This window comes from Triticum aestivum, chromosome 2B (genome assembly GCF_018294505.1).
Source record: "Triticum aestivum cultivar Chinese Spring chromosome 2B, IWGSC CS RefSeq v2.1, whole genome shotgun sequence".
NCBI classification, from domain to species: domain Eukaryota; kingdom Viridiplantae; phylum Streptophyta; class Magnoliopsida; order Poales; family Poaceae; genus Triticum; species Triticum aestivum.
The window spans coordinates 152,234,200-152,246,123 of NC_057798.1; the positions used below are offsets into that span (position 1 = coordinate 152,234,200).

At 46.3% G+C, this 11,924-nt stretch overlaps 2 protein-coding genes across 3 annotated transcripts; one reads left to right on the plus strand and one right to left on the minus strand.

Moving 5' to 3' along the window:
* Positions 1 to 2,083: 2,083 nt before the first annotated feature.
* On the plus strand, positions 2,084 to 6,316 carry LOC123044017 (uncharacterized). Its single transcript, XM_044466634.1, has 6 exons — positions 2,084 to 2,369; positions 3,398 to 3,451; positions 3,526 to 3,559; positions 5,322 to 5,362; positions 5,793 to 5,852; positions 5,949 to 6,316. The coding sequence occupies exons 1-6, from the start codon at positions 2,304 to 2,306 to the stop codon at positions 6,006 to 6,008; spliced, it is 315 nt and encodes a 104-aa protein (XP_044322569.1). The 5' UTR covers positions 2,084 to 2,303; the 3' UTR covers positions 6,009 to 6,316.
* Positions 6,317 to 6,459: 143 nt separating this feature from the next.
* LOC123044016 (4-coumarate--CoA ligase 5) lies at positions 6,460 to 8,608 on the minus strand. 2 transcript variants are annotated; one of them, XM_044466632.1, is made up of 3 exons: positions 7,515 to 8,607; positions 7,000 to 7,412; positions 6,460 to 6,907 (listed from the first exon to the last, which is right to left on the minus strand). In XM_044466632.1, exons 1-3 carry the CDS (start codon positions 8,499 to 8,501, stop codon positions 6,685 to 6,687), a joined length of 1,623 nt encoding a protein of 540 aa, XP_044322567.1. In that variant the 5' UTR covers positions 8,502 to 8,607; the 3' UTR covers positions 6,460 to 6,684. The 2 variants fall into 2 exon arrangements, with proteins under 2 accessions (XP_044322567.1, XP_044322568.1); XM_044466633.1 differs by having other exon boundaries at positions 6,585 to 6,921; positions 7,515 to 8,608.
* Positions 8,609 to 11,924: the final 3,316 nt, after the last annotated feature.

Below are 11,924 nucleotides of genomic sequence, written 5' to 3' on the forward strand. Positions count from 1 at the left end.
TAATTCCCCACAGCTTTGCCCAACCATCGCCATCAGCGTTTGTATGAGAAGATCCATCTTGCTAATATAACCAAGCTTGGCGGCTCAATTTTCTCTGCTGGATCATTCTATACGCAGTTCTCACCGAGAAAATCCCCCTTCGGTCTTCACTCCATGCCCAAAAATCTTCAATCTGTCTGGTGCAAAGAGGGATCTGCAATATTGCCTCCACATCAATCGGTATAAAGGTTGACCGAACTAGCTGCTCGTTCCACGAGGATGTGGCGTGGTTGATTAGTTCTGACACTTTATGTGGCGGATGTGGAACAAGAGATGTGATTGGCCTCTTCATAAGTGAGCTAGGTATCCAATTGTCACGCCATATGTCGGTCGTTTCGCCATTTCCAATTCTCCTTACTAGTCCTTGCACCATAATGTCCCTTCCGTCCAGAATAGCCCGTCAGATCTGCGATGGATGGTGGCCCAATTCTGCTGCAAACAAAGATGTGTCCGGGAAATAAACGCTCTTGAGAATGCGTGAACTCAAGGATGTAGGGTTTTGGAGCATATTCCATGCCTGTTTTGACAGTAGTGCCAAGTTAAAAATTTCCAAGTCCCTAAAACCAAGCCCACCAAGATGTTTCGGCTTCATCATCTCGTCCCAGGAAACCCAGCTTGGCTTGCGTTTTCCTTGCTTACTCCCCCACCAAAATTGCCTGATCAATGAAGTGACATTCTCACATAAACCCCTTGGCAAACGGAAACATGACATAGAGAACACCGGAATCGACTGCGCCACTGATTTGATAAGCACTTCCTTCCCCGCAGCTGACAATATTTTCTCCATCCAACCTCTGATCTTCTCCCATACTCGGTCTCTCAAGTACCTAAAGGTGCCATTCTTGGAATGCCCAACATCCGTGGGCATCCCCAAGTACCTGTCGCTGAGGGATTCATTCTGGACATTCAGAGTGGTTTTGATGCTTTCTCTCATGCCCTGCGGGCATCCTCCGCGGAAGAAGATAGAAGATTTCTCGTGATTTATACGCTGTCCGGAAGCCAAACAGTAGCGCTCTAGCAGGTTTGATACTGTAACAGCCCCTTCAACACTCGATTTAAACATCAGCAGGCTATCATCAGCGAAAAGGAGATGGTTCACGACGGGCGCCGTGGATACCACCTTGATCCCTTCTAGCTGAGACGACGAAGAACTGGATTTCAGTAGGCACGAAAGGTCCTCTGCTGCGATTAAAAAGAGATATGGGGATATAGGATCTCCCTGCCGAATACCTCTGGATGGATGAAAAGTGTCTAGTCTCTCACCATTAAAAAGCACCGAGAACGATACAGACCACACCATGTTCATAATGATTTGTACCCAGGCTGGAGCAAAGCCCAATTTGATCATTATCGCCTGCAAGTAATCCCACTCTCGCCTGTCATATGCTTTCATCATATCAAGCTTTAGGGCACAAAAGCTGTTAACCTTGGCTTTGCTGCGCTTCATAAAGTGAAGACACTCATAAGCACTATTAATGTTATCTGTGATATGTCTTCCTGGCACAAAGACGGACTATTCTTCTGAAATAATCTTTGGGAGAATCTGCTTCAATCTGTTCGCAATCACCTTGGACGCAATCTTGTATAACACATTGCATAAACTAATAGGCCGGAATTGAGTTAGCATAGTTGGATTCATTACCTTTGGGATAAGAACCAAAACAATATCATTGATGCTTTCTGCACTCTCCTCACCCCGAATAATCCTCAACACTACCTCCGTCACCTCAGCACCACACATCTCCCAATGATGTTGATAGAAATGAGCTGGAAAACCATCGGGGCCGGGTGCTTTGGTTGGAAACACCTGAAAGAGGGCTGTCTTGACTTCTTCCTCCTTGTACGGTGCAACGAGAAGATCGTTCATCTCTGCTGTGACCTTAGTTGGTACACAATTGAGAACCGTTTTCATGTTGCTAACTTCCTCAGAGGTATAAAGAGATTTATAGAAGTCATGTACCATTGCTTTGAGTTCGTCCGGGTCATCAGTCAGAGTCCCAAGAGAATTTTGCAGAGATAGAGATAGAGATTTGCTTCGGGCCGAGAGAGGCCCTAATCTGCACAAACCCTGTATGCGGCTAAAAAAAAGGCCAAAACAGTCTTGGGCCCTTGACTGAGAGAGCACGCACAAGCGCGGCGCAGTCGTCTCGGGTGGACTCCGTCGTCTCTTCTGAGTTCGAGACCGACCGAAACGCACAGGCGTCGGAGCGGCTAGGCGAAGGCGGGGCCCAACGCCGGCGAGCGTCGGCAGCGTGCTCGCCGCCATGGACGAGCAGGAGTTCCGGCGCATGCTCGACCTCTTCCCCGTCGTCCGATCCCGCGACTACTGCGTAATCCATCTCCTCCCCCCTCCTCTAATTCTCTCCTGTTTCCTGAGCATGGGAAAAAATTTGTGTGTTTGCGGCGCGGCAGTGGTGCCCTTGCCCTTGCGGGTTTTGAATTGGAGGCCAGAGAAATCGCGATTTTGCCGGGGTAGGCGATTTTGGTGCGGGTGGCTGTTGATTGGACTAATCCTAGGTCTGTGCGCTTGGAATATGGCTCTGGATTTGGGTAACCTTAGGGTTGGTTCTGGCGACCCTTTAGATCACGCGAAGCCTATGGTATCACTACGCTGATCTTGGAAGTGTTGGTCTTGTAGCAACCCATGGAGCTCACGAGATGTAAATCTTCCATCAACAAGGCGAACATCAGATCCACAAGTAATTATCAGACTGATATTTCTGTGGTAAAGCAAATAAAAGAAGGAAAATCCATCCATATCCCGTTAAAGGACTTCAATTGAAATAAGAATATAAAGTCCTTGTTAACAATGAGAGCGTTTGTGAGTGCGATAAAAGTGTGTATGTATTTGTGTCCTAGCAAGACATAAATGGCAACTCTTTGTCTGGTCTATTGTCTGTATTTCAGAATTTCCCAGATTCCATCAGTTACTCCTACTTCTAGCCCCTCAAAGCATGTGATCCAGGTGACTATGTCTCCTGTCCTTTGTCATTTAAGTAAACATGCTAATATTAGCATCTGGCTAATATTAGTTAAGAATGTTAGTACAGCATCGTCAAGGTGCCGCGTCTCTTTCAAATAGTGTGTTTGTCATGAATATTTGATGTTAGTCAAGTTATAGCCCTGTGGTTAAGAGACGGTTAAACGGGCTCACGTATATAAATAGAAAGTGTATATAAATAGAGACGTGGGTCGAACGGTAACAAGGATTGCAGTAGTAACTTGACATGTAATCCTAAACATTCATGGTCAATGCTTCATTGCAGAAGGAACCGAAGGAAACATGGTAGGTGCTTGTTATCCTGTTACAAGACCTTGTGGTTACGAACTGATGCCAACTTTTCTTGCCAAAATGTAGAAGGATGAAGTGGAATCATCAAGCGAAGGCACCACACAGCAAACACGAGCTCAGGTATGGTTAATGTGATCAGCTGTGTGCTGCCTGATTATACTTGAAAATAACTCTGACGGGGCTATTTCTTGCAGGAGATAAAAGGAACCAAAAAGAAGGCTGCAGAAGGTATATGGATCAGCATTATTATGTTTCTCTGATAATTTTTTACCAGAGTTACATCTCATAACTGTTCCGGAACCACATCATCTGCCATTATCATTGTAGCGGCCTTGCACTTTGTTCATGTGAATCACATGGATATTCATGACCCCACATCTAGGGGTGGGCGTTCGGTTCCCCCGGACCGAACGGTTCGGTGCTTCGGTGTTCTGATTTTCTCGGTTCCTAGAAAACGTGGACCGATCGGTCTCTAGCAATACACAAAACCGAGCCTTCGGTGCCCCGATCGATCGGTTCGGTACTCGGTTTTGCACCGAACAAACCGAACAGCTGGCGGGTTGGGCTGGCGGGATGGGATGGCGGACTGCTATACTTGTTTGTCTCGGCTGGGCTAGATAACAACACGTGTTATGCTCAAAGAAAAAAATACATGAGGTGAGCGAGACAACATGCAACAACAAACAGTACCTAGGTTCACTAAAAAAAGATGGTTTGCGTCTTGTAGGGAGAGAATCAAAGGGACCAGCCCACGACACTATTTTCCACTCATCACATTAACGCGCCATCCCATTAATACAATTGATTTTTTGTTCGTTGGCTGGCAACACATAGCGTACATATGGGAACTAATTTATGGAAGACGCATGAGACAGTTAGTGGTGGGCCTCGGTGCTTCGGTCAATTCGGTCGCTTGACTGTGCAGACCGAAATCACCGAACTAAATTCGGTTTCTCATAATCGCTAACCGAGCATAGTACCGAACTAATCGGTTTCGGTCACTTCGGCTTCGGTTCAGGTTAAATCGGTCCGGTCGTTCGGTTTTCGGGTTATATGCCCACCCCTACCCACATCCCTATCCCTAAATAGCCTTAGATCTCTAGCATGCATCCCCGAACCTTTGGAATTTATTCGTGACCACACATCCCTAATCTCTAATTGGTCCTAGGTCTTAAGCCTGTGCCCTGTTGCTGTTGGCTTTCGTCTTTAGTCTCAGTTCTTCCTCTCACTAGTCTACTTCATAGAATTTTGTTCCTTCTAAGGCTTAATAACTCTTAAATCTCTATCAATTTCGCTTATTTTCTTCTATCTTTAAATCTTTTAGAACAAGACTTCTCACATAGGGCTGTTTGCACTTTTGACCACATTTTTGCCACATGTGGGATTCAAAGCTGGGTGGGCTGACTGCTGCCTGCAGAAACCAGCTAACTGAGGAACATCTCGGCCCTATCAACTTATACACTTAATAGTGAACTCATCTAATTTGTTATGAATTGCGTTCTTGAGCAACATAATGTTCATTCAGGTTTTCAAACTTTAAGAATTCAATTTCATTTCCAATAAAATCAAAACTAAGTTTACTTACTTCTAAAAAAACTATGTTTAATTAAGGTGGCATGCACAAACCTGTATTTTCCTAAACTGCCAGCCAAACTATGTTACGAATACGCAGTCCTTTATACCATATCAAATTAGTTGGTTTTTCCCTAGTTTCAAGCTTATGCACACTTCCACACGTGGTCATAGAGGTTAACCGAGATTTGGGGAAGCCAGGGCAAGAAATAGCAGAGAGTGCGCTTGACCAAAATTTTGGCTTGCCAAATGTTTGGTGGGGCAGCCCTGGGCTGAAACCAAACAAGGAATAACAGAGGGTGTGCTTCCCAACCAACAAGAAATAGCAGAAAATACTAAAAAATAGACTCAGTTATCACTGCTAACATGCCATAACACACCAGTATATTAATGATGAATTCTGTGGCATGTTCGACAGCTCTATTCCTGCGGAAATTGAAGACGGCTGCTGAGAAAAAGGTAACCTTTCTTTTGCTTTTATATCAGGAAGCTAGCAACTCAGCAGAAAGTTGAAATATTTTAAAAGCATTACGTGGTATCTTGTGTCGTTTATATTTATTGACAGATTGTTTGTATACATGAAGTATATACTTACGGATGTAAACAAAGATATCATAAACATGTCACTCTCTGGCTGGGAAATTGGTAGATGATAATCTGGCAAAATGCTTGTGAGCTTCGTTAGCACGCTTGGCCTTTGTTGGATATATTTTAGTTTACCTTTTCAATTAGTAATAGCCCTACTGCAGCTATCTAGTAGAATATACTCCCTCCGTTCCTAAATATAAGCCTTTGTAGAGATTCCACTAATGGACTACGAGCAAAATGAGTGTACTCTAGTGCTTACTCTCTGATTGGTTACTAATAATGTTATTATTCACTGTCTCAGGTTGGAGCAACAAAGGCAGAACTATTCTGCAAGACATTCGAAGAAGCTCACGAGAAACTTGTATTGACTTCTCTTTTCCCGGAACCTACTTTGTACTAATAACGCATCTACCATCTTTCTTCCTGGCGGTCTTATGGGATTGTTCTGTTTGGCCAGGTTTACAAAGAACTGGATCTGGATGCTGCTCAAAGGTTCCTGAATGCCTACAAGAGCTGATGATGTGCTGTTGCTAGATGCCTAGAAGATTTGGTTTTTATTCATCGGAAACTGCTGAAGATGTGATGATGTTAAGATCTCTGATATTTCCTTTGTGGTTCTCATCTTCCGCGAAACCATGTAGACAGCCCTGGTCAATCAGCTACATTATTCAGATGTACTGTGTTATCCTTAACATAGACCACATGTATTTTTCTTCCAGCTGCGATCTGTTCGCCCTGTTCTTCAGAGATAGAACTAGCATGTTTCTTCTGTTTCCAATGACAAAAAGTCTGAACCGGCAAAAAAATATACACAAATTGCCGCGACGTTGCAGATGGTACAGTTTTAACTAGGGATTATTTTTTTCAAATTTGCCGTGATGTTGAACCCGATGCCACCATATACGGATGTACAGCATCTTGGAACAAAACAATTATATCGAACTTGCCACGACGCTGCAATGGTGCTCTATTTTGGAACGGAGGGAGTAGATTGTTTCTTCCAGTTCACTGATATACAAGTGCGAATACATTATCTGGAGTATATCCAGAACTCCAGAAACACAGTATGCCATGCACATTGGCGACTGGTCGATCCTTGCTCACACTCTTTTCGTGGTACTTTAATTAGCATTATGACGAGAACAAAACTCGAACCGGGTATATATATTTTGCACACAAATAATAAAGCATCATCAGCACGATCCGGCGGCCAGCTTCGCTCGGAGGTCCTTTCTCAGAATCTTCCCCGACGGCGCCTTGGGGATGGAGCTCACGAAGAAGACCTTCTGCAGCCTCTTGTAGAACACCACCTGCTTCGCCACGTACTGCTTGATCTCGTCCTCGGTCATGTCGGCGCCGTCCGGCGACGGCACGACGAACGCCACCGGGACCTCGCCGCTGGCATCATCCTTCATCCTGGTCAAGATAGCCTGCCGTCGTTAAGAAATCATCATAACTCTTACAGCTCAATAAGGAGTAGGCAATGCTAGCTGATGCTTGGTACTCACGGGACGACGGCGGCGTCGGCGATGCCGGGGTGGGCGATGAGCATGGCCTCGAGCTCCGCGGGCGCCACCTGGAAGCCCTTGTACTTGATGAGCTCCTTGAGCCGGTCCACGATGAAGATCTCGTCGTCGGCGTCCACGAACCCGACGTCGCCGGTGTGCAGCCACCCGTCCTTGTCCACGGTCTCCGCCGTCGCCTCCGGGTTGTCGAGGTACCCTTTCATGATCTGCCTCCCCCTGATGCAAATCTCCCCGGGCTGGTTGCGCCCGAGGCACAGACCGGTCTCTGGGTCGACGATCTTGAGCTCCGCGTTCCTTACCACCGTGCCGCAGGCGCCGGACTTCACCGGCGACGGCTCCTTGGCGAACGCCATGCACATCGACAGCACCGGACCTGCCTCTGTCATCCCATAGCCCTGCTCAAACGAAATGACAAATATAGATAAGTTTAACTGGCATGGTCGTCGTTAGACTAGTCACGGTCAAAGCACGAGGAAGGAAAGGTTAGGTATATGTACCTGTCCGAGCACGGCATTGGGGAGCTTGGCGTGGATGATGTCCTGCAGCTCCTTGCCCATGGGCGCGGCGCCGGAGATGACCATGCGCACGGAGGAGAGGTCGTGGCGGTCCAGCGCGTCTCCCTTGGCCATCTCGACGACGATGGGCGGCACGAGCGGCGCGATGGTGATGCCGTGGCGCTCCACCAGCTCCATCATCTTGACCGTGTCGAAGCGCTTCATGACGACGAGGGCGGCGCCGGCGCGCAGCCCGCAGAGCAGGATGGAGTGCAGCGAGTAGACGTGGAACATGGGGAGCACGCAGAGGACGACGTCGTCCTCCCGGAGGTGGAGGTTGGGGTTGTCGCCGTCGACGAGCTGCGCGACGCTGGTGACCAGCCCGCGGTGCGACAGCATGACGCCCTTGGGGAGCCCCGTGGTGCCCGACGAGTAGGGCAGCGCCACCACGTCGTTGGCCACGTCGATGGGCGCCTCCGGCAGCGCCGAGTCGTCGGCGGCCGCGAGGTCGGCGAACGAGGCGCAGCCCTCGGCGCCGTCGCCCGTGGCGACGACGGTGACGCCCGCGAGGCCCCGCACCTTGGCGACGAACGCCGGCTCGGTCACCACGAGGGTGGCGCGGGACGCCGCGGCCTGCTTGGCGATCTCGGGCGGGGTGTGGAGCGGGTTCGCCGTGGTGGTGGCCGCGCCGAGGCGGGACGCGGCGAGGAAGGCCAGCGCGAACTCGACGCAGTTGGGAAGGAGCAGCATCACCGTGCTGCCGTGGCGGACGCCGAGGGAGTACAGCCCCGCCGCCACGCGCCGGGACAGGCGGTGCACGTCGCCGACCGTGAGCGTCTCGCCCGTGGCGCCGTCGATGAGGCAGGCGCGGTCGCGGCGCTCGGCCAGGCGCTCGAAGACGTAGTCGTGCAGCGGGAGGTGGTCCGGGATGGCGATGTCCGGCAGCGTCGAGCGGAAGACGACCTGCTGCTGCTCCGGCAACGAGCCCATTTCTCGCCGCGTCTGTCTGTCTTGGATCGTTTACGACTGAATTGGTTGGTGGAGCTGGGGAAGCACTGGTTGCAAGATCGAGTTGTTCTGACTTCTGAGGAGTGGAAGGAGCTCTCGGAGTGGTACTTATAGTGAGCGGGGGGAAGCAGTGGTGTTTGGTGGGGGACTGCCGGAGCGGTTGTTGTCCGGGAGAGGAAGAGGGTGACTAGACCAGGTCCAGTTTCGTAGAAGAAACCTCGGTGCGAATTTTTAACTACATCTGAGAGAAAACAGCCGATCAATATAAACACATGCATTTCACACGTGCGGAGGAGCCGCATCTAGCCTCCAACGTCGGCACATGAACACGCGGGCGGTATGGTACATGCGCTTTGCTGCGCTGTTGGTGTTATTAGAATTTCGTGATGTTATACATCTTTTGTTTTAAAATATGAAGTGTATTAGTTTTTTTGAAATGTCTTAAGTTTGATTAAATTCGTAGAGAAATATACCAATACACATAATATCATATCAGCATTACTAGATTTATCATGAAATAAAAAAATTATATTTTATTTATGTAGTATTGTGGATGTAGATGTTTTCCGCTCTGAACTTGGTCAAAACTAAAGAAATTTGACTTTTTAAAAAACTAATACACGTTATATTTTGAAAACTAAGAGAGTATTTGGTTTGGCGAGTGGAGAGACGATGGAGTGTTTTTTTCTTTTTATTTGTAATCCGGTGTTATGGTAGGCCTTCGGTAGTGTGATTTGATGTTATCTCCTAATCAACCCATACTTTTGTGTTTTTTTTTTGCATCCATGGTTACATGTACCATATTGGTGCTATAGTATTATCACATGTTGGCTCTTTTTTCTAGGTAGTAAGAGGTGTGTGGGATTTTCATAGGCCGGTTGTTGCCAATTAATTTGGAAAATAGTTGACCCAACCAAAATAGTGAACCAAATCCAAATTTAAATACCTTAATCGAATGGGAGAACTTGAAAATTAGGGATCATATAGTGAATTAAAAGGATATACAGTTAGTTTTTCTTTTCCTTGAGTGGGACATAGAAGCTACTCCCGACGTTTTTATCACTCCGGCGGATTAACTTTCTCTAAAGTCAAACTTTATAACCTTTGATAAAATTTATATAAATATATTAACATATACATTACCAAATCAATTTGTTATTGATTATATTTCCACATCATATATATTTGTTAATTGTTATTGTAAATATTCGTATTATTTTCTATAAGTATGATCAAACTTTATAAAATTTGACCTCAGTCAAAGCTAATATGCGAAGTAACCTATCTTCATGGCATGTGCAAAGAAAGCCTAAGAGGGTGTTTGTTTTCAGGGACTTAAAAAAGTCCCTATAAGTTTCATCTAAAACAAACAGAAGGGATTTATAGGGACTTAAAGTGGGCATTTGGGACTTATGAAATAAGACTCTCAAGAAGAGTCTTATAGGGACTTATAGTTGTAATATGGTCTTTTAGTCCATGTTAAGTCTCAGGAACCAAACAGGTAGGGACTTTTTAGGAACTTGAGACTTATAAATTGGGACTAAAAAAAAGTCCTAGGACTTATGAACCAAACAATGCCTAAGTTGTTAATTCTTAAACTCTATGGTGACATATATAGTCAATGCATGTATCGTAAGTCATATTTTTTTTGGAATAATTACAGCCACAGAAACGATATTAGTAACTTTTCGTCTGTCCTTTCTAGTCAATCGACATTATTTCGGCTTTGTGCACTCTCAGTAACTTAGCCCAAACGAACTCACTGTTTTTCTTGAATCAAGCATCTACATCTGTAATAAGTGCTAGGAAAATACTTGATGTCAAGGTAGGAAAGATTATCTACCATCAAAGTTAAGATATGCAAATATAGTACACTCCCTATGTTCCTGACTACTAGTTTTTTTAGAGATTCTAATAAGAGACTACATACAGAGCAAAATGAGTGAATCTACACTATAAAATATGTCTATGTATACATCCATATATAGTTTGTATTGAAATCTCTAAAAATACTTATATTTAGAAATGGAGGGAGTAGATGCCAGGGTTAAGAAAGGCATTACACTGCCACTAAGCTATCAGCTAAATTCATCGTAATTTAAGCAACCCTTTATTATTCGTTGCTGCCCGTTTCTGAATTTTGCCATGCACCTGCTGTACCACTGCCTCATGGGCCTAACACGCAACGGACCCGTCTTATTGGAGATGGTTGGTGACAGTCTTTTTTAGGGAAGATGGTTGTTGTGAGTTTGACTGGAGCAGCAGGACCAAACATTTGGTCAGCCAAGTCAGTGCTCACCAACCGTGCGTGCGTTGAGAGGTGGAGGAACCGGTAGCTCCGCCACGGATCAGTCCAGTGACGTCAACGCTAGGACTTGGTTACATGATAGCTCCTCCGTTTGGGACGATGGTAGCTGTGGATCACAAACATTGCCAATCCTGTCCGTAAAAATCGAAAATATGTTGCTTCTCTCTTTCACAAGAGTGTTCTTTGATCCAAATTAATTGGCACACACGTGGCACAATTTTGTATTAAGGTTATAGTGATTGTGCGTTCATTAATATGAATCGAGGGGAGTACTGGTATGAATGTGTAATAATGCATAAGAGCGTTTTGAGTCACTTCCCTCGAGTTCTTCTAATTTCCTAAAGGAAACATTTTCAGTTAACATTTCCAGCCCTCCATCAAATCTGCTGACTCCTAATTTTTTGAGAAGTTGCTCCTCAATCATTTTCCTCCGCTTTCAGGTTTGATAAGGAAGCATGCATTCTCCTCAAATTCTCTCTCTTTCAACGGCACGAAGGTCGTGCTCCTCCCCACCTTCCCCGCCACGGTTTCGATGCCCATGCGCTCCGACGAGATTTTTCTTTGTCTTCTCATTCTCTTCTTCTTCCATTCATCCCCATCACGGGTGGCGACTTTACAAGGCTGCCCGTTTGTCGGGTAAAATGATATGTGCGTGTGTGGAACCACATCTGCCAGCTACTATCGTTGATTCGGACGAATCTGTGCGGCACAGACTATGCCATCATACCACCAAGAGAACGAAAGCAGAGAAGGACACATTCAGGCGAATAATTGCACACATAATGGCTTGAGAAGAAGGAATTTCACTGACTTTCTCGACTCCTTCATCATGAAAGCGCCCAAACTGTTGCCCGAGAAGTACAAATTTCACCGATTTTCTCAACTCCTTCATTGGCTCGATCCCCCAATTGGCAATTAAGTTCAAATTTGTAGTCTCCCATTCACACCCCCCCTTAGTCGATTGGTTCGATCATTTCAGTCGCAACTCTCCCACGTCAGTTCCGCATGATGGATCCATCGCCCGAGCACCTCGCAACTAGCCGGATTTGGCGCTCAACCAACACGCCATGCACATCTGTAGGAGCACACCTTCTAGC